The sequence below is a fragment of the Molothrus ater genome, chromosome 4 (assembly GCF_012460135.2).
Source record: "Molothrus ater isolate BHLD 08-10-18 breed brown headed cowbird chromosome 4, BPBGC_Mater_1.1, whole genome shotgun sequence".
NCBI lineage: Eukaryota > Metazoa > Chordata > Aves > Passeriformes > Icteridae > Molothrus > Molothrus ater.
This window is the reverse complement of record NC_050481.2, coordinates 60,637,342-60,660,472: the sequence shown is the minus strand read 5'-3', so window position 1 is coordinate 60,660,472 and position 23,131 is coordinate 60,637,342. Positions and strand designations below refer to the sequence as shown.

General features: G+C 40.5%; 1 protein-coding gene across 6 annotated transcripts in view; it reads left to right on the top strand.

The window, feature by feature from the left end:
- The window catches only part of PPP2R2C (protein phosphatase 2 regulatory subunit Bgamma), a 190,236-nt gene extending 168,075 nt beyond the window's left edge, over nucleotides 1–22,161 (top strand). For all 6 annotated transcript variants that reach the window (XM_036382744.1, XM_054514743.1, XM_036382746.2 and 3 more), the window contains 3 exons: nucleotides 4,471–4,640; nucleotides 9,243–9,334; nucleotides 19,293–22,161. In XM_036382744.1, the coding sequence (XP_036238637.1) occupies nucleotides 4,471–4,640; nucleotides 9,243–9,334; nucleotides 19,293–19,584 (554 nt within the window). In that variant the 3' untranslated portion in view covers nucleotides 19,585–22,161. The remainder of the gene's footprint in view (nucleotides 1–4,470; nucleotides 4,641–9,242; nucleotides 9,335–19,292) is intronic.
- Nucleotides 22,162–23,131: the final 970 nt, after the last annotated feature.

Genomic DNA, 23,131 nt, shown 5'->3' with positions numbered 1-23,131 from the left:
ATTTTAGTTCAGATTTTTTATGCTAAATGATGAAATATGTGATAGAGCAAATCACAGCTGACGTGGGAATAATGCTAATTTGACATTTAAAATAATAAAGTATAGTTAAATAATTTGTTGTTTTGGTTAAAATTTTTTATTTCTCATCTATTAGGAAAGCATATTGGTTTTTGCTTCTTTTCTTCCTGTGGCTAGTCTGTCAAGACCAGTGAAATCCCATACATTTCAAAGTACTGTTTTCCAATATGTTCTAATCACGGATTGCAGCCATTTTCATTTGGGATCTGGAATTAAATAGGGATTTAGTTCAAATGATAAATTATTTGGCCTGGGACTGAGCCCATTTTGTGTGTTTATGAAATTAAAGCCCAGTGAGGGACAACCTTATCCACCACTGGTATTTCCAGGTCCAGTTGAAATTCACCTGTTGTTTGTGTACCAGTATAACCCAGAGGTTTATCTGTAATAATTCTTAATTTAGTCTAGCTGCAGAATGTTTACTTGCTTATATAATAAAAATGAAAAAATTGTTTTTCCTATCATGTTCAACCAAGTAACAACAAGTACTATAAAATCAGAAATTTCCAGAACAGGATACAAACTATAAACACTATCCTGTTTAAAAAAAAAAAAAAAGCATTGATAAGTTATTATTTGTTTGTAAGTAGAAGGAAAGCAGTGGGGTTTTTTTCTCTTTTAAATGAGCCTTTAAAGCTGTTTATAATTTTATCCTATGACTGATGGAATTTCTTACAAAATCTGTGGAGCAGATTTCTGTTCATTTCAAGTTTTCCTTCTTGTGATGATTTCAGGAGGAATACAGAATTTTATATACTATATCAGATTGTGACACTGCACCCACCATATAAGACAATTTTAGCATTATTTTTAATATTTCTTAAAGTTCACATATGCCAGAATTTACACCCTGCAACCATTAAAGCTCTGCCCAGCTGCTTGTTTAGAATTGAACTTGAAGATTACTTTGGTTTAGATTTTGTTTTTCTCTATTGGATGTATCTTTTCCAATAAATAGCAGATGCAGGTGTGTGGAATCACGCCCATATTAATGGGAAGTTGAGGTGGCAGCACCTGTGACCCCAGAGTGCAGATGAGAGCCACAAGGTCTTAGTGCACCACACTTCTTTTGGCTACTGCCTGAGGCACCTCCTTTCTTTTTTCTTCCTGGCCAGTGTCTGGGAATGGACCTCTCCAGCTACTCTTGCTGTTCCTGGCCATTTTATTCATTTAACTTTAGATATCTCCATATTAGAGATGCCTTTCCTATCCACTGGAAGAGGAAAGTCTCCATTCTGCATTAGATCAGAGAAATTCACAAGGAAACAAGAATATTTTTTATGAGGGATAAGAGTTTGTTTTTCAGCAGATGGTATTTCCTTTTAAGAAAGAAGCAGCATATTTTTATGCTACAGATTTTCTTCAGGATTCAGGAAAACAGCACTCTGGCAAGTATCCTTCTATGAACCCATCCTTCTCTGCAAAATCTAGACTTCTATAAGAAGCTACTGTGGTTTTTACCTTGTGAGCTGTGCAGAAAGGAATTGAGCATTTTTATTTCCCTAAGCAGCCTTCCCAGTTTATCCATGTGACTGCTGGTGGCATAAGGGGCAGGAACAGTGTCTTCCTGGCACGCTCCTCTTGAAACCCTGGCTGTACTCAGAGAGCTGCTTTGCTTTCCTCTGTAATTCCATGACATTTCTCCGTGCCAGAGTCCTGCCACATTTAAGTCTGAGCAAGTGTCACACGAGAACTCAGCACATCACATCATTTGTGATTCCTGTGTTCACTAGGTAGCTGGACACAGAACTTTGTGTCTTTCATGTAATTAGCACTGTGATCATTATCAAGAACAAGAATAATGAAAGTTAAATACCCTTTTTTATGGCAGGTGTTTGTTATTAATCATTTCATGATGAAATAAATTAAAGAATATGATAGAATCTATAATATTATAGAAATCAAATGCTTTACTATATCTATCTATGATATAGTAAAGTTCAGATCTAATAAGATTTAACAGAGAAGTAAGCTAGCTTTGAAACCTTGTGTTTCAGGTGCTGATTGCTCCTGGGCACAAGAGCAGCCTCCAAAAGATAAGTCTGAACAGTAATAAACAGAAAATGTGTTTTGGGAACCATGGGCTAGACCCGTGGCTTTTTCCATCAGCTTGGAGAGGCCAGGGCTGAATTTGAATTGCTTGCCTGAAGTTTGAGTCACAAGGCTATCCCTTCACTGCTGTTCTTCTCCAATTACTCCACTTGAATTAGGCCAACTGAAGGAAGTTGTGCTTTTCTGCAGTATGTGCATAACCTTATGTTGATGCTAAACCAGAAATAGCCCAGCCCCAAGAACACTCTCTCACCTTCATTTCCTGAGAGAGTGTTCTTGGGGCTGGGCTATTTCTGCAATATTTCATTGCCTTGTTCTGGTTGCTCAGGCAGATGCTGGTGGTTGCTGAGTTTTCTCTTCTTTTCACTGGGAGCTGCTTCTCAATTTCCTGTAACAATTTTCCTGTGTTGGTGATGCTGACTAGAGGAACTATCTCCAAAGAATTGCTGCTACTAAAATTTCTGCTGCTGTCTTTCTTTCTGTAGTGATACAAGACTTTCATGCCTCTGTTAGTTCCACAGTTAATTAATCTAAGTCTTTCTAATACTTAATACAGTAAGCATAGAAAAGCAATAAATGGGGCAGATAAAGAATGAAATGGTTTAATCTCATTAACAAAATGCAGAAGATCCAGGTACAAATATCACTTCTCTTCTAATCACTGGGAGTTGGATGAGCCATATAGAGCCAAGAAAATATATCTAAGCTATAAATGAAGGTGTAGTTCAGTTAGAGTGGGTTTTGGTTTTTTCTTTCCTGGTTTTAATAGAAGTTTCACATCATAATTAGGAGGATGAAATTCCTGCCAGCCAAGATTTTAGTTTGGACAGATTAAAGGGAAGAGGTATGAGAAATGATAATTGCTTTGTGCTCATCAGACTTCTCTTGAAAATCTGACAGGATAATTACAAAATACCTGCTTTGCAGAATGTCTGGGCAAAATTTTAAAGAGCTATTTAAAGTTGTTCATTTACAGTCTATCTGAAAAGTTTTTTACTCTTTTTGAAGTAGTTCATTGCCATTCAGATGTGTGGTGCATGTTTAAATATAGACCTTATTCTCATGTGCCTGCCTGGCTGCATTCCACTGCCCACCCCCAAAGAAAATTGCCCATAATTTTTTGCATTACCCCACATACTTCACCCACATACTCACCCTTAACTTTCAGCAGAACATTATTTCACCTAATGGAAACTAACCTTGTTGCTTCCAACAGTCTGAATCATCTTAGTCGTGGATAAAATAATTGAGAGAGAAATGTTCCAGTGGACTGTACAAAAAACTTCATTTTGAATGACAGTAAAAAGTTTTTCTGCTTTCAGCATGCTTTCATGTTTCATCACATGGCTTTTGTTCGCCTGCTTTTGAAACTTAAAAATGAAGTTCACTAAATTGCCAATTTTCAAAGAATATTCTAGGCATAGTTCCCAAAACCCTGTGATTTTGTGAGAGTTAAAAGACCCTGAAAGCCCAACTTTCTACTGAAGTTCACCACAGAGGTCAGTTGGATCACAGGGCCACAGATACCTGCAGAAAGACAATTGCTCTAGCCACCCCTGAGGTAGGGGTAGAGTCATCCACTGTCATTATTATGTACAGCTGAACAGGGCTGACCAATCTCACAGCTACAGGAGCTGGATTTTCACCTATGAACATCGTGTAAGCAATATTTCATGACCTGCTGCCTTGTCAGATCTCACTGAACTGCTGAACATCGCATTCAGGGAGTTCAGTGCTTTCCAGAACTGTCAGCAATTGCACACCAACTATGGTAAAGCCCTGTCTGTTTTATGCTCACCTCTCAGGAAGAGGTGATTGCAATTTGCAGTTGATTTTTAAAGTTCTCATCCTTAGTCTTGGATGCCTTCAGACATGGCCAGTGCAGCCAGGCCAGCTGGTTCTGGCAAGCAGGGCAGGCTTGGAGCAACCACCTCTGCCAGGGATGCCAGACATGTGACACCACATGTACACACCTCTCATGTGACAGGGACACCTGCATTTTGGTTATGTTGGGAAATGTGTTATGCAGACCTCAGAAAGAATGAAGGCATGAAATGCCTTGCTATAGGTGTCTGTAACCAACTGTGTATTTGCATAATTTCCCAAAAATCATGAATCCGTAGCTCTAACATTAATTATTCTAATGTTTACCGTTACAGTTTGTATTTTTATATAAAGTTAAAAGAATAAATTAAGTGCTGGATATACAATCCATTCTGTATCGTGTTCCTTGGTAGACTGAATTATGCGTTTCACAAGAAATGCACACTTCAGATTTAACAACAGAGCATTTTTTATACAATTCTGATTTCTGTCTCTTGCTTCTTTTTCTTTGAACAGTTTATGAAGAACCAGAAGACCCCAGTAACAGATCATTTTTTTCAGAAATTATCTCTTCAGTGTCAGATGTCAAATTCAGTCACAGTGGTAGATACATGCTTACAAGAGATTACCTCACTGTCAAGGTTTGGGATCTGAACATGGAAACAAAGCCTGTAGAAACGTACCAGGTAGGAATCTCCTACATCTTAAAATGCAACACTATAAAAGAATCTCAGTGTTCAAAAACTGGATGTTTCTGTAAACTTCTCATAACCTTATCTGAGGGGCAGCAAGCTAAGAGAATTAATCAAGGTGGTTAAAACCCTCACAGTGGCATCCTTATAGCAGGAAAAGGGCAATTGCAGCATTAGTAAGGAAGTGTAAAGCCTGGGGAGTCAAGGTAGCACTCCCTGTGGATTGGGCTCTTGAAAGAAAGGATTATTCTAACAAGAGAAATCATCTCTTCACTTTGGCATCTGCTTTCAAATGATGTATTTCACTAACATTTAAAAGGAACTGAGGAAGAGATTCTGTGTGTTGCTTAGCACTCTGCTCCTGGTGGGACTGCTGAAAGTTTACACCTTTGTCATTTCAGAATTACTTTTTACAACTTGATCTGTGTGTTTCTCCCTTGTGCCCAGCTCTAGAAGTGCTCCCTGTTAAACCCTGGCATCACCACTGACACAGCAGCTCACAAATGCCAGACAGACACATCTGGTTGCCTGAATTCATTGAGATATTATCCAGACAAAATGCCAGTGGCTCCAGCCAGTGCTAAGTTTGTACTCTGACATCTGTTATGTTTGGCAATAGAGGGCTGAGCTTACATTTTTTGACTCTGGCTTGAAGAAGGAAAATATGTCTGTGACACAGAAACTGCTTGTTATGAAAATGCAGTAAGAAAAAAAACTGTTAAGTTACCTAAAAAAGTATATGCAAAGTAGGAAAAATGCCATTCATCCAGCTTGTGCTGCTTACTGAGAGACAATCCTGTGACAGTGCTGAATAGGTCCCTTGTTTTCTGTGTCTAAATAATAGCAGGTGGGATACAGTAATTCACAGTAATTATAATTAAGATTGGCTTTAAAAAACCATGATGAGAATTTGGTAGCATTTCTTGTCAAATCAAGCAAAATTTTCCAGTATTTTTAGCTAGCATTTAGTAGACAGAGTGGGCCCCAGTGTTTTTCAATGCATCCATAACATTTTGGTGGATGATGTTCACTGCTCAAGGTATTAATATTGGAAAGCCTATTTACCTTTAAGTCTACAGAATTGGGTTTTCTCTTAAAATGGCTTTAAATGCTGAATGTGTTAGAATTGTTGATATCCTGTGAAAGTGGAGTGGGAGAGTAAGGGCAAGACTATGTTATATATAATAGAATAGAATCTCAGTTTTAGGGAACTTAGGTAATATATTACTTTATACCTGTGCTAATTTAGTAGGCAGCCTTGTCCCTGGGGAGGAATAGCTGGTCAAGCCAACCTGTTTGTCTTGATTTTGACACCTGCTTTTATTTCCTCATGTAGGCAGCTGTGAAACAAGCTGGTCACTTTTAAATCAGTCTGGCACCCAACAGGAGGGCTAATTAAAAAGTTTTATTTCTTCATGCTGAGATGGGGAAAAATGAGTACTGATAATTGCAGTCAGAAGTTTATAGAAAAAAAAAAAAACCAAGACCCACAACAACAAAACCCCTGATATGATATTAAAAAAATATAGCAAAATATAACAGTCTTCTTAAATCTTTGGATTGCCTTTCACTTTCAAATATTTATCCTTGTAAAGAATATACAGATGTGTTGCTGGGCATTGCAGTAGACTAAAGGAGAATCTGGAACTAGGGGCCTTGGAAGCCAATAGCACAGGATTCCATAGGATTCATGTCATTCAAATCCTCTGAGAACCTTTCATGTTTTTAAGCTGCAGAGAGTAGACAATTCTTTCCTAAGAAAAAGTGGTTTAAATTATTCTCTTAAGTAATTTGTCTTAGAGATATCTCTCTCTTTCACAACCTAAATCTCATATATCAACTTGGCAATTTCTCAAAATTTTTTTGGGGTAGATCACTGTAAGGCAGCAAATAAACCTAACATTTTCAGTTATGTATCCACATAATTATGATGACAATACATCATAAAAAGATTAAAAGGTGTTCATTAAAAGATTGATTTTCTCATTTCATCCACTGCATGGTAGGATATTGCCTAGCTGCAATAGTGAGGGTCACAACAGGAGATTTCACACAGAGTTGTAATAAAGAGCAGAGTCCATAACTGTGCTGCTTCATTATTAGCTTCCAGTTTTAATATTAAAAACCTGACACACAAGAATTAATTCCTCATACAGGTTCTTTTTCATATCAATGCTGTGGCTCAAACAATGCTATTGCATAGAGCAGCTTCTGCAGCCCTGCTGAACACATTATCTGCTGACAGTGTTTCAACATTATTTTCTCCTGCTTGTTTCACACAAAAGAAAAAAGGGCAGGGTATGGTCACTGGACAGCACTAAGAGAGCAGTGCAGTGGAATGGCCAGAGCTTGAGTGTTGCAAGGCAGCCCTGCCTAACAGGTTGCTCTCCTGATGCTGCCAGGTGAATTACCCCAGCAGAAGCCTTAGGAGCAGCAAGGGGAGCACATTCATAGATGGAAATAGCTTGATCCACTTTAGGCAGAGTCTGTAGCACAGGGATTTGGACCAATGTGTCACCTACCAGTGAAATTCGTGGTTGTGTGTATTCAGTCTCAATAAAACAGGTCCCTGTGTAGCTGTGTTGCTGTGTTAGTCCAGAGCACAGAATTGCTAGATAATTCCATGAGGGTCAGATACTGCATTGAAGAAAAGATCCTTGGTAATTAGTGAGGAATGAGTTTGGTTTGCTTTCAAGTACTATTGATATGTGGTAAGAACAAGGTAACAGACAAGGCAAATCTGATTTTACCCTCAGTTGGTAGAAGCAGATGAATATGCAAATAGTGAAAATTAAGTGTTCCTTACAATTAGTTTTTCCCAGTCTCTCTGAGGGTCTGAATGTGCTCAAATGTGGAACTCAAAATGTCCACATAAAGAACAAGGGGGTTGTCCAAGGCAGCAGGGTGAGTCTGACAGTCTTGACAAGGTAAGACATCTGAGAGAGGAATTGCAAAATCCTTTTTGACAAAGCTGATAGAAAGGCACAGCTCCAAGCTGTGGACTTGGACACACTTTGCAAAGGGTGTGTACATGACAGTGGTCATGACAGATGGCTGCTGGAAATGGTAATAAGAGAAAAACCTAGAAATGACAGTCAGGGAGGCAAATGTGATCAACTTCCTTCTGCCTTACCCAACCTTTCTATTTCTTCCAAGTATGGGGAGCTCACAAACATGACAAAGGAAAGAATTCCAGTTCTGTAACAAATTACACTGCTAACACAAAAAGGTTTTAAGTAAAGAGAAAGGGAAAGGATTTAATTACAGAGTGTGTAGGAGACTACATCAATAGTAGGTGTTCTGACCTATTGCTCACTGTGATGGTGCGTTTAATGGTGGAATGTTCTATCTGCCATTTACCAATTAATTCCTGTATAAGACATTATCTGTTAATGAGCAGTTCAGTGTTCATCTATTAATGAAAATTGATCCATAACTAAAATTCATAATCATTAATAATCTTACATTACAAATATTCTTTGGATACTGTAAAATTTGACTATCAAAAATGGGTAAGTTTAAAGAAAATGTAAGTGAAAGTTCATTGTCCCTCATCTGGTCCTGATAGAAGTTATTTTACTAGAAGAAATGTTTGTGCCCTCAGGCCAGAGGAGGATGCTGAGCATCCATGAGCAGGAACAATTTCACTGGACTTACAAGAACCTGTAACCTCAGGATGGCAGAGCTAAATTACCCCTGGGCCATTGGATTGGTGTTTCTCCAGGAGGTCACATCTTTGTTTTACAGCTTCTACAACAGCTGGAAGAAAATATCAGGAGTGCATTAGTAAATTTATCTAGGCAGGGATTTCGTATTTTATTATTTCCTTATGGAATAAACCAAATAATCCAGAAGAAAAATGAATCAAATTAAGCAAAAGACTGAAACAGTTTGCATGAGATCTCATTATGGTAATCCTTGTTCAGCAGAGATGTGTGGCCTAGAGGAGAGAGATCTTCTGCTGGCTACTCTCACTTTTATAGTTAGTAAATGAGAATTTGCAATGTTGCTTTTAAGTCTCAGCCAAATAGGAAAAATCCTTGGCTAAATTAGTGTTCTTATTTGCAGCCTGTGCAACTACAACTTTGTGCTGTATTTGACTTCTAAAATACCTTACAAAAATAAATGTAATACCATAAAGGTTCTTTTAATAGAGCCAAGTTCTTTCTGCCATAAGTGAGAATCCACTTATCTTGGAATATGGCATTTTTGTTACTATTTAAATTAGATTTCTTGCACATTAATTAGCCCATCTAGGGTATCAGCTGGTGAAATGTCTCTGGGAATTAGGCTAGCACTGAGAAAATCACCCAAGCAGGAAACAAATATGTTGAAGAGGGGTGGTCTGCAGCCTGCTGAGGGAAGCCTGTTTTGTGCCTTCCTGCAACAGTAATTCTGTAGCACCTGGTTAACTGGGCTGTGGAAAAGAACAGTTAGCTTCTTTGGAGCTTAAACACAGCATCTTCTGCACAGCTACCAATCTATGCAGCATATTTTGAAAGTGAACATGGGAGATTACACAAAAAGTGAAGGGCTGGTTGTGGAGTTTTATATTTTCTTTGATTTCAAGAATAACAGTTATTTTCTTTAAACCAGGTCCATGATTACCTTAGAAGCAAGTTATGTTCCCTCTATGAAAACGACTGCATCTTTGACAAGTTTGAATGTGCATGGAATGGATCAGACAGGTAATCAATCCATCCTTCTGTCCATCACTGTCCTCATTTGGCAAAACATCTCCCATATGATGGGAGCAAACCAAAAGTAGTTACAGGTGATTGTTTTCCATATCAATGTGCAGAATCACATGCCAGTGTTTGGGAAGATAGAAGATTTGGATGTTTGTGCAGTGTTTCTGCTTTAGAAATGGTGTATGCCTTAATGACCTTGGCTTGTGCCTTAGGGGAAAAACCCTTCAAATTATGTCCATCTTCACCCAAATCATGAATAGGCTGCAAAAGCTAAAAAGAATGATGCCAACTCACAAAATCCCACCAACACACTAAGGAAACTTACATGATCCTGTATTTGCACATGAGCTACCTCAGAAATTCAGTTCCCTTACTGGAAATTGGTGTGAGGAGGGACCATCACAGGCACCCACTGATTCTCTACAAACTGCTGCCCAATGACACTTCTGATACCTCCTCCATCAGAGCAGTCCCTTTCCCTATGCACTGATGGAGAGGTTCTTTTTATCGTGGACATTGTATCTTGTTGAACATTTTAATGAGAAATACTCGTGCAAGTCAGAGAGTTTGAGCAAGGATGGAGTGGGTTAATGCCCTAATGCTGGGCAATGGTGGCAGTGCTTTGTGGAGTAGGAATATGGTACAGGAATAGCTGAGCAGCCAAGAGGACTGGGTTAATAAAAATGGATAAAATCCAAGAGTATAATGCAAGGTGAGGATTTTAGTTAAAAAAAGAGCACAAAGCTTCATCTTAGCAGTTGGAAATAACTCCCGGAGACATTCATATGCTAGGTGACTTTGGAAGGGATTAGCAGTCTGCAAAATGCATGTGAAAGAGAGCACAGGAGCCAATATTGAGTGACACACAGTGACTCCTGTTTCAGCAGAGTTTGGAGCCAAGAGGCAGAAGTTTGGCACTGAGCCTAGAACTGCTCCTTCAGCTCAGCCTCTCATTTTGGAAAACAGTCTGTCTCATTGTATTGAAGCAGGCCTACCCACCCTGGAGTGGGCAAGGGCTGTGAAACAGGCAGTCTGAGACATCTGTGAAAGACAAATATGATCCTTGCTTGAATGGGCAAGACTGGGCTATCCAGCAGAGAAAGGAGTAGTGGTGACATTATGTTGGGCTCTCATTCAAAGACCTTTGAACTGCATTTACACATTTCCTGTCCCTCATCTCCAAGGTGGATGAACTAATTGAGCAGATGGACAGCTGCTCTAAAGAAGAGAGGCCAGGACTGTGGTTTTCATCAGCTTAGCAAAAGAGAAGCCAAGATTTTACTTGCTTGTAGTAAATATACCAAGGAGATACACACAGGGAGGAAGAGAAACTAGCTAAGATAAGTGTGAGTGATAATGGCACAACAGCAATGAGGTGTTGAGAGTCAACAGGTAGCTATACCTGGAAATTAGAGTTAGTTCATACCTGTCCAAGCAGTGACAAGCTGTCTTCCCATCCTCAGTGGTGGAGGTACAAGAAACCCAACTGTTCTGGTGGTGGTGCTCAGGAAATTTGTGAAAGCAGTTACATATAACTTTGGTTAAAATTACAGGTTTGAATTTGAAAGTGCAGAACAAAGTCTCTTCTAGTCCTGTGCTCCACAAATGCAGATCAGGTATTATGCTGTGCACTGGGTAAGAGGCACCTTCTCTTTGGACTAGTTTCCTTTGCTCAGTTCCTCTACCTGCCCAATGGAAAGATTCTGTCTTTGCTAAAAAATGAAACTTTATCCTTTTAACATTCATTATGCAAATGGAAATACATATATATTCCATTATCTCTAATGCCTCCATGCCAGAGTGATTTGTTTTTTGACAAAAATTAACTCAGCGTTGAGTATCCCCTGTGATACCAACTGCTGGCCATTTAAAATTACATAGATAGACCGCACTGAGAGAAATACTTCCCAGATCGCTGTCATTGCAACTTGGGCACCTGCTGTGGCTTTGGTATGGTCAAAGACTGGGAATGACTCACAGAAAGTGTAGTGGAAGATCCAGGTTTTGGGGCTTTCCTCTGAAACTCCCAAACCAATGCATGAACGGTTGTTTCAGCTGAGGGTTTTCTCAGTGTGGTCATGGCTTGAGTTTGGTCCTACTAGAAATACAAAATTTAATGCATTTATTGGAAAACAGACAGTGCTGATTCCTGCCTATGTCTGCACAGAACAACAGTGCATTCAAATCATGTAGATATTGAGAAACTTTGAAAAAGATCCAAGACTTTTCAGATATTTACAAACCATTTTGCTTATCCTTGATGGGAATTCCTAGTGCATTTTACAGGTTGGGCAGCCACTTACTCCCCAGCCTAGAGTCTCTCTCCTCTGGCCAGATGAAGTGCTGCTGTCCTCATTAGTGTGGTAAGACCACTCTCTGGATAGCTGCCTGCTAGTAATGGAATTCTTGTTCAATATCAGGGTTTAAAGTGAGTGTAATATTTTCATTCCTACTTGACAGATCAGAAAGATCAATGCAAGGAGTAATTATTAAGTGGGAACATTAGATTGTGAGGGCTTCATTTATTTTACTGCCCAGACACTGAGGCGTTATTAGTCATGCACAATTACCAAACCCGTCACCAAGCACAATGTGCTGCTCTTGATTGTAAGAAACTCTTGAGTAAAGGCACTAGAAATATTTGACAAAAGAAAAGGCCTCTCTTTAATTAAGTTATTTCTTTTTAGGAGTCAGATGTATCAGAATTGGTGCTCATTTTTTGATTACTCCTCTGAGCTCCTTGCTTTATGAATATGACAAGTAGTGCTATGTGTTATCAGAATATTTTTTTATTGGAGGATCATAATTAGAATAGTAATTAGATACTGGTACCTCTTTAAAAACAGTTCATTTGAACAGTAAGGTCACTTAATTTGAGTCTTTTGGTATGCAGTTTTTCAAAAAGGAGTATTACTCAAGGTAAAGATTCCATATTGACAATTGCGCTCCAAAGAGATGCTGCAGTACTTAGATCATTAATCCATCTACACAACAGTTATAACTGCAGTTCTAAATGTATTGGTTTTATCTTTTGCAGACTTCAAAGCTATAATGACAATTTATAGTGACAGGATTGTTCAGTTAAAAATGAAAGTGTGTTTATTATTTAGGTGAAAATACTTTGTATTAAGTTTTGTCATTACTAAGGAGTTAATCTATGCTGTGATAGAACCTGATGGTGAGGCTGTTCACAAAAATAATCAACATACGTGAGCTCTGATTAGAACGTGATTGATGCTCAGTTACTCCAATGAGCAGGAACTAATACAATCAGACAGAGCTGATCTCATCTGCTGAAGGGCACATTAATCACTGTGTACTTTGGCAACAGTGGTCAGGGGAGGGAGCCAGGCAGGGGTCTCACACTAATTCATCCAGATGAGCATGTATTATCTGTAGTTGAGTATATTACACAAAAATCATGCTATCTTTATTGTGTATACATCATTACGTGACTGTGTAGAATATGTGAGCTCTACTTTTACAGCAATTTAATTTAGCTCTTCCATTCACATCCAAAGTCAAGTCTTTTAATAATGACCTGGAGGACACTGTTTTCTTCCCACTGTCAACAGCTTTCTGTTTTACCTTAAAAAATAAGCACTTTTGTAGCTTTTTGTGAGGTAAAGAAGCCAGAAAAAAAAACCCAAATAAAACCTAATTCTTCATGATAGCAAGTGAATACCTTAGTTGACTTTTTTTTTCTTTCAAGATTTCAATTGAATGGGTGTACAGGACCCCTGCCAGGGAGACTTCTAACCACCATCATGATAAGTGATTTGCTGCAAGCAGATGAGTGAAGTCACATACAACTGTTCAGTCAGTCCTTTCCTACTGAACTGTCATTCATCCCCCTGAATATCCCTCAGCCTTCACTCTAATCAGGAGTTGGCAGACCCCATTGGATGAGATGCTAACAGTCTATTCCTGTCTGGCAGCACACTCCATGCTGGAGAGCTAGAAGACATCATTTTGTTCTCAAAGCTTGGCATGTCAAATAAGAGCTTGGAAGTACTTGGGGATCCCTTGTTCTTATTCCCAGTCTTTTCCCAGCCAGCTGTACCAGGGTGCCACAACCTTGAATCCAAGTCAAGTGTCCCAAGTTTTTCTAGCAGCCTCCTCCCTAGGTTTAAATAAATTCCTTCTTTGTGATGGGGAGTCAGTGACTTTACACAGCACAGCATACAGGAAAATTTCCCAAAATTTCAGGAGTTCCTCATTACTTGCAACAATGCTTCCTCCTTTCCCTTTGCTATAATAAATCCCTCATTTTATTTCTATGAAAAATGTTGTTTAAGAGTTTTTCTGGCATCAACCCTTTCTTTCATTGGGTCAGCTTGTCATGAAACCAGATCTGGTGGACCTTACACATTAATCCTAGGAGGCTGCAGATGCTCTGTTCTGCACTGGTACACATGGCAGTGATATATTGAAAATTTAGGGGCTCAAAATATAATTGGGAGACAGTTTCAAATCTAAGAAAAGGTCCCTTTTCATGCTGGGTGCCTGAGTGTCATCTTGCTGAGATTTGCAAGTGTGGGGCAGGCTCTGGTGGAAGCTGCTCTCTGAGTCTCCTCCCCTCACACCTGAAATCCAAGCCCTGCCTCTTGCCCCAGGGAATGATGTTCTGCTGCCACACCTGCACTGAGGGGCAGGGCAGCTGGGCTGGTTTTGTTTTTCTATCACTCTTAAGAAGGGTGTGTGGGGGTCTTTGAAGCCCTGCTGAGCCTTGCTCTCAGTCCTGCCAAACCATCCCATGGCCTCCATGGTCTCGTGAGCAACAGTGAAAGAGGGGAGCCATGAAACAAGCTGAATTGCTCCAGACAGTAGAAATCTGCAGGTGAATAAAAACTTCTCTGCATCTGGGAAGACTAATTTGGGCCAGAGTTAGCCCAAAAATTTTCAAAGAGCTAAATAAACTCACAAAAAAACCATAAACACAAAACCCTAAACAAGAAAAACAACACAAAACAATATGAAGCAAGGAATGGTTTGGTTTTTAAGCAAGCCTTAATTCCAGATGATACCCAAAAATCTTCAGGGCAATCCCTGACATTCAGGAGTGCAGCTGAATGGAGATATTTTGATGAAGGCTGTTGAGTGCGAGGATGGCTGCCACATGGATAACATTTAAGAGGTTGGCTTGAAGTGTGTGAATAACAAATCTGAGAAATACAGAGATATGCCAATTCTTAGTGACTGACATTTTTGATGAAATCTCATTGCCTAAAAAATGTTATGGAATATCTCATTTCATGTTAGTAAAATGATGAAAATCCTATTCAAATGCCTTGGAAGCTGGTGAAGTAGAGAATTTGTTAACCACCCAAGAGAAGCAGAACTTTTTAGTGGGGAAAATCCCATGCTGAATTATTTCATTTAACAAAGTCACTAACAAAACAAGAATGTTGAGGCTCAGATGCTTAAAAGTATTAAAATAAATAAAGATGCTGAAGCCATCAGTAGTTGACAGGCTGCTTCTGCAGACCCTAAAACTCTGTCCCTAAATTAAACATCAGTGGTACAATGTTGGTGTCATATTTAATAAAATCATTATCCATAGATAAACATCTGCTCCTTTTGAGTATCACTGTTACAATGCAAACAGGAAGAACTTTTTTTCTCTCAAATCCTTTATTTCAGATAATTTTACAGATTGAAAATTTATTTTTGGACAAAACAACCCTACCTGAATCATTGCTGGCTACCAGATCAATGTGGCACAGAGTGAAGAAGCCTGACTGAGTGGGAGGTGTAGAGTTAATGTTCTGCTAATTTGGGAACTACCTCTCCTGCCCAAATGAGCTTTGGTTCTTGGGGATTTGCTGTTTCCCCAGCTTTCAGCCCAAAGAAGGCAGGGATGCAAGCCAAAACACCTGGAGAGCCAAGCAAGTTGTCTTCAAGACTGGAGGGTAGGGGGTGAGCAGAAAGGGTGAGCAATGAGACTTACAGAAGTCAAACAAAGACTTGAAAGGGGTGGGAAAGGGAAGAGAGAAGCAGATAAGGCAGGTTTTTATTTTAAAGCTGTAGAGCAGGATAGATGGAAATGAAAGAAGAGGGGAGAATGAAGAGAGGGGAAAAGGGAAACCTATCTGGAAAATGTGGTAAAGACAGAATCAGAATCAGAGGGGAAGAAGGAAAAAAAGAGAACAGAACTGTGACTAGGGAGGGAGTGAAAAGTCAATAAAAGTAGGGATTGCTCTTGCATTGGAGCTTTCCCTTTCACCTTTTACCTTCTGTAAAAATACATTTGTTATTCTTGGTAAAGAAAAAGGAGGGGTAAGACTGGGCTGCAGTGACCCCACATGAGGGCTGAAGCTTGGCAGTGAGATGCCTCAGATCACATCACTGATAAGCAACTATGCCCAGTGTCAGAGCAGGCAGGAGGTGTCAGTAGCATTTTGTGTTGTCACTCCAAACACACATACCTGAAGAACTGCCAGGACCTTGCTTGGAGCAGATCAAGCAGAGGGAGCAGAGAATGCTCCAGGTGCTCTGCAGAGCAGCCCCGTGCTGAAAGGGAAGCATTCAGCACAGGAGGGTTAACTGGGGCTGTGTAAATGCATTCCTGGCCCTGCAGGTATGGGGTGTTTCTCCTTCCAGAGCACTGGCTGGGCTGCAGAGGGTGAAAGGCAGGTAGTGGTAGTCATGGTGCACCCATTGGGGTCTTTCCCTGCTTTTGTGTTTGTTTGGTTTGGGGTTTTTTTTGGGAGGAGATGAGGTGTGGTGTTGTTTTATTTGGGGTTTTTTTTGTAATCATGCTGCCTGTAGCTGGGGTATTTTCAGCTGGTGCAGTCAGGCTGCAGCTCAGCTCCAGCTATCAGTGCAGTGCTCCTCAGGGTGCACTGGGGTGTGTTCTGATTCCAAAATACCTCTGCATGGCAGAGATGATGGTACCTCTGACCTTGTGCAGCACAGCTTGTAAACCTGCCTTCTAAGGAAAATTAAAGGTGGAAAATCAGACAGAGCTTTTCTGGGCTGCTGCCTTACACACCTATGAAGTAGCATGAGCTGTTTTGAATGAGGGGCTTTGGCCTCTTGGACCAGCCTCTCCTGCAAGGGTTTTGTGCAAGCCCTTGTCATAACACTGCTGTGCAGAGCAGTGTCTGTGAATACAGAACAGACACTTCCTACATTGAGCTACAATTTATATTCCACTATTAAAAAAAAAAAATCATCTCCTTATCACATAGACTCCATTATTGTACATTGTATTTTCTTGAACAGGAAAAAATTGCAGGCTTACATCTAGTTTTCACTCTCTTTTATAACTTCAAGCAGCAGGTAATGTTATAATCCATCTGTGTTTGTGACCTTGAACAGGAATGGACACTTTCTCATTTACATAATGCTGTTTTTTACTGAGCCATTAAACTGCAGAAAAATAGGGCCAGCATGAAAAGTAGTCATCTACATATGTTAAAAAATAACTGCAGTAAATCTAACTGAAGAAAGCAGACTTTTAAAAATATGCGAGAGTTCAAGAAATTAAAAAGCAAATGGACTGTAAAGGCAGTTTTACTGCAAGCAAAACCTTCTAAAATAAGACCCTTAACAAACACCTCTCTCTGCATTTGGTGCACTGGTGCTCTGCCAGCATGAAAGCTGCTTCCCTGACAGTTCCCACTGCCATCAGGAGGGATGCTCCTCCTTCCCCTGGGAGCCACAGCTCTGCAGCCTGGGGCACAGGGGTGCCCCAGCCTTATGAACCTGTTTCAAAATTTTGCCTGGGGGAAAATACACAGATGGACTGCATCCCAAATTGTGTGTGTTAGTGCTGAGCTATGAAATAACCTCGACTTTTTCGTGTTGCGAATAAGCATTACAGCAGGAGCTGTAATGACAAGACATGGTGATTTGGAAGGAATGAAACATTTGATTTACTGCTGTTGATTCAATTTCTGAAATGGGCACTAATCTTGATCAATAGGCTTTCTGCAGCTGCTGGGATACATTTTATCAAGCTGTCACACTGACTCCTGTTTTTTAGCTTGTGAGGTTATTAACTTGTGCCTTGCTAGGCAGGATTGCACCCAGCCTTTTGTGGGTGCAGAAGGAAAGAGAAACCTCTCTGCAAGCAACCAGGGGTGGGTGCTGCTGCTGGAGAGCAGCAAGAAGCCACCTGCCAGGGCTGGATGGGGCTGGGTGTGGACAAGAGCCCCTGTGCATTCCCCCAGCAGTCCCTCTCCATGGGATGAAGGCTGTGGGTGAGCTCCTGCCCAGGGCAGTGTGTGCTGGTTCTCTGTGCTGCGCTCTCTGGTTTGCAGCAGTTCCCTTTGGCACTCCAGGAGCTGCACAGGGCTCGGTGTGGGATCAGCTGCCATCAGGCTGCAGTATGGCATCAGCAGACCTGGAAGCAGGGTGGAGCTGGGTGATCCCAGTGTACCAACCCAGAACACCCACTCCAGGTACCCTGCAGCAGCTCTGGGGCCTGCTCTGCTCCCATCCCCAGCTGTAGTCGCAGCTCACATTTGTGCTTTTCCAGTGTATCATTCATTTGTATTACAGTCACTCCTAATGGCCCCAAATGAGATCAAGGCAGCTCTGGCTGGAGGCTGTGCACACACTGTAAGGCACTGCTGAGTCCAGGAGCATCTAATCCTGTCAGCTAGGGAGTGTTTGTGTGGTGGAGAGTGGGGTTCTCCTGTGCCTGTGAGTTCTCCAGTGTTCTCCCATATGCTCCATGTTTCCCTGGCCAGTCTGCTGCTCAACACAGATCCCCCCAACAGCAAAGTGTGAAAGCAGCTGCCATTTGAGATGGAGGTTTGTTTATTAATGCCACGCACGTCAAGTATGTTCTTTTGGGCTCTATTAGAAAGGCAAATAGCTACTGATTGCCTGAGTCTTAAAACTGTGCAGCTTTTTCCATGGAGACTTGACCATTTGGGGTGGATACCCTCTTACAGAATGGAAATTCAGAACAAAACCACCCTGTTTGGGGCTGAGATAGGAGAGTAGAAAACAGCCCTGGTTTCACATATGGAAAAAGTTCACAGGAGATGAGCTTTCAAACAAGGCTCTGAAACCCATGATTATGCTAATCCAATAACCTGGGGGCCATGGATGAAATCCTGAATTCATTAAAGTTAGTGACAAAATATCCTCCCCTAGGGACTAGAAGAATGAAGCAACTGGCAATCTATTATTTCAAACTGCAAGCTGACTAATGAGGTAATTTTTATACAGATAAAGGTATGTTTTTTGTCCCTTTCTCCCAGACACAGAAACAAATCCTGACTTGATGTTTTATCCAAACTTCATATAAGAGATGCCAGAATCCTGACACCAGTGTGTTTATTTCTAAGAAGCATTGTAGATAGAAATTTTCATGATGTCTGGACTTGCAAGATCTGTGGCTTCAGCAAGGAGAAGAGTTTCATCTGTAAAAAATTTACATGTGCAAATTCAGTGTGTTTTTTCAGAACCTTTCAAAACACCCTTCTTCAAAATACTCTAAAATACATAATTATGTACTAAACCTTACTCTTGTATCAAAAGATTTGAACTATGTGGAAATTTTAAGACTATTTCTGGAATCATGGTTAAACTCAGCTGTCATTAAGGGTAAAGTTCCAGAGAAAGGGAAAAAGCCTGAAATATGTGATCCTTAAGCACTCATAAAAAGCTGGAGGGTAATTAAAAATAACTTTTTGAAAATATGTCGCTTTTATTATTATCTTCTGATGCGGTTCTCATGATGTCAGGGAGCAGACATTACTTGCTGTAGCTGCAATTTTCATTGAATAATATGGGAGGGGAAGGCATTGGTAGAAGAAACCTCTTCATTCTGGGGAGCACTGGGAAAACCCCTTTTTTTTCCTTACTCTTTCCCATCTGAAACCAGAAGACAGCTGACCCTAAGGTCAAAGTTGGCTGTCCTGACCCAGGCATGTTGGTAGGCTTTGCGCAGGCTGCTGTTGAAGTGCCTTTGTTGTGTCTCTCTGTCTCTCTGCAGTGTGATAATGACAGGTGCATACAACAACTTCTTCCGAATGTTTGACCGCAACACCAAGCGGGATGTGACCCTGGAGGCCTCCCGGGAGAGCAGCAAGCCACGAGCCATCCTCAAGCCCCGGAGAGTCTGCGTTGGAGGCAAGAGGAGGAAAGATGACATCAGTGTTGACAGTTTGGACTTTACTAAGAAGATCTTGCACACAGCATGGCACCCAACCGAGAACATCATTGCTATAGCAGCGACAAACAATCTGTACATATTTCAGGATAAAGTGAACTCAGAAATGCACTAGATTTATCAATATCCCTCTATATTTACAAACCAGCCTCTTGAGAGTTGTAGAAGGATGTGATCTTCACAAAAATTGTGGCTTCGGTGGTGGGATTTGTAGGTTGCATCCTTTCATCCCTCAGCCTGTATCATTACTGGTGGCAAGCCAATTATTTTCCATCACTGCAACTGTATGAGTAAAAGGCACGAGTGCAAATCCAGTACTGTGGTCTGTATCGGTTCCTTTAAACAAACAGGGATATTTATTCAGTTTAGGAGTGTTCCTGAGGAGGGCTAAGGCTCCTCAGCCCCTGTCCACCCTTTCGAGGGTCTCAGTGGTTTGCAGGACTGTGGTGTTCTGGTGCCCTTCCTGCTTTTGCAGTGCACAGCATTTACCACATTGTTAGAGCTTTTTGCCTCAGTCTCTTGATTGGTTTTTTTTCCAGTGCTGTTTTCCTGTCTTTCAATCAGGCTGAGCCTGTTTGAAGGAATGAATAGCCACATCCCTTTAGAGCATGTGGCACATTGGAGGGACCTCATGAGAGCTAGAGCTGGAAGCAGAATCCCTGCTGGTGAAAAGCTGCCCCATCTCACCCATCCCATTCCCTTCTTTACAATACCCTCTTATTTATTTATTTATTTATTTATTTATCACATTACTTTGTGCTTCACCTTCCCAAGTGACTAAGTGACAGACTGGCATAGTTACTCAGCCAGCTTATTTTAAGAAGTTTATTCTCCATGGTTCTCTTTGCTCTATTTAAAACAATAAGTAGTATCTTCATTGTGTGAGGACTATTACAAAACTTGGCATTGCAGCTCTGGAGGGACTGGCTGACACAGCCTGGCAATTCACACACAAACCCGTGCTACCATTTGGGGTTGGAGTTCTGGAAACCTCGGCTAGAAGTGCTCTCGTTGAAAGTAGCAACCAACTTGAGTGGGAACAAAGTTACATCCCTGCTAGATGCTTGATAAAGTCCCTTGTTTGTTGTTTGCAGGATGGTTGTGTTAATCCTGGCCTTTGGGGAACACAGGCAATGCCTGGTGTCTGTAACTGTGAAAGGAATGGTGCTGTGAGAGGCAGTGCCACTGAGTGAATTTTAACGCTTTGAAATGAGGCCACTTCTGGGAGACAAAGTTAGTCCTGGAGAAACACGAAAATTTGAAAAATCCAAACCTAACAAAACCTTCCTCCACAGAAATGTTGTTAGATCTATCTCTGTTCTGTAATGATGAGTGAGATAAATGGAAAAGGGAAGTACACACAAAGAAGGGCATGCAGGAATGGTACCGGAACGGTGCAGTGGGCAGGAAGTCCTCTTAATCCAGGAAAAGAAAGTTCTGCTGCACCCTTAATAGCTCTGGCAGAAAATTCAATACCCCAAAGGATTCCTACTCTAATCATGAATAAAAGAGCACAACTCACATGACCTGTTAATCTGCCCATATTAAAACTCCTCAGAAAAAAAAGTCTTTAAGCCATTATGCACTGATTTCTTGGTAAGTGGAGAATGTACTGATGAAGGGATCTGCATGCTTTTGTATTTTGGTTTGGGGGAAGGGTGGGTGACAATCTGCTTACAAGAAATAAAAAAACAAAGTCTAGAGCTTTTATATGACATCTCAACACCACACCTGAAATCTGTCTGTTTGAAGTTTTCTACATCAATGCTGTATATTTTGTGTGTAGAAGCACAAACACATGTGCACCAGTTTCCAGCCACAAAACACATACAGTATGAAATGTGTAGGGTGATTTTAAAGGGAACAAAGAATGTTTGTTTATAAAATACTGTGTGCTGTAGCAGGCATGGACAGTATATGTACATATTTATTCTAACGAAATTTAACAAAATTGCTTTTTCCTTTTCTTTTTCCTTGTAAAAAGGTTTAAGAGTGTGGTAAATTGTATAGAGAACTTGTTAATGCCAAACTACTGCTTCAAGGGTGTCATACAATTTCTTTGACATTTGGACCCCTCCATTAATCTTTGCAGCTCAAAAAGAAAAAAAAAATTGCTATCAGCTCATATTGGCATTTACAGCTAGAGATACTGTAAAACATATATTTAGCTTTGACATTCTCAAGTAAGATTCTATAGATAACTTATTATAAAGCAGATCTTAAAGCAACCTTTTTTTTAATTTGAAGTACCTTACTCTGTTACAGCTTTGGGTACCAAAAAGAATGTGTTAAAATTAAATAAACAAATATATCTTTGGAGCTTTATAAAACTAATTAAATACCCAACCAAAATACCATTAAGTAATTCTAGAGGAAATAAACAGAAACCTTTCAAAGACCAGTATTCCGTTCCTGTCTTTGACATCACTGTTACAGGTCGGTTTCCTGGTTTCTTGAATGTATGGAAAGTCAACATCGTCATTGTGAACGTTTCCAACTTTCTCTTTTTAGTTTGAGCTTTCAGTGGTGTAGAGTAAGTGATGGTAAAGTTGGTAAATCTGATTGTTTTGAAAGCTGTTGTTCATGGCTGCATTTTTTGTGTTGCACAAATTAGCTAACTGTTGTTGAATAAAAATATAAATATGTTAATACCAGCTTTTTCAATAAAACTACAACCAAAAAAACGCATAAATAGATGATTTGAAGGCACAGCTTATTTTTAAGCTAGGCAAGAAAGAGTTGTTTTAGCTCCTTCTACAGAGGAGGAAGAGTCACAGGGATCAGGACACGGAGGGCAAACTACTGTGGGAACTTCAAGTGTTGTGGCAGGTGGAGGAGGGAATACAGGCCATGAGTGGGATGAGGGTGTTGTATGGTGAAGAGTGTGGGCAGCTGTAGCAGAGCTGGAGTCATGCTTTAGGTTCAGTCCTGGGACCAGCTTTTTCTTTTGCTAATAGCCCAACCTGGACTTCAGGAGTCTTGAGTCTCCATCGCCTGCAAATGGAATCAGAGGTGTGCAGTGTGAATTGACACACGAAGCCACAGGTAAAAAATGGCATGGGTGTTGTCACAAAGACTGCAGGAGAAGCAAAAGCCCTCCAACAACATTTTTAGTGTTAGAGAATCAAGGCATTACTTTATTTCTGGCCAGGATGTTGTTCTGGTCAGGATGTGCAATCATTTCATTCACACATAGCCCAGGCATGCAGAGAAAATCATTTAATGACACATGAATTTTACCAGATTTTTTACAGACTTTTTACAGTCAAGATCGATAGAGATTCATTGGTTCGATGTTCATTGGCTCCAAGTTATGTAGTCCTTACTCTGTGGTTTCCTACTGGATCTGGATTTCTTCACCTCTGATGTTAATTAGGTCCTCCCTCCCTGATTTCCTCATCAGTCTTTTCTGGACCAGGTGTCTCCAACCATGGCAGGGGGCAGTGTCTGAGGTAGATGTCTGTTGATGTTCTGCTGATGGTCATTATCTTTTTGGGTATCTTTTGGGCTACTCACAGTCTGTTGAGATGTTAACCTCATCAGGCCTTCACCTGGTGAAAGAATGGCCTGGAAAGAAACTCCAGTTCCCTTCCCCTGGGGCAAAGGTGAACACAGGTTGGACTTGATGATATCAAAGGTCTTTTCCAACCTAGTTCATTCTG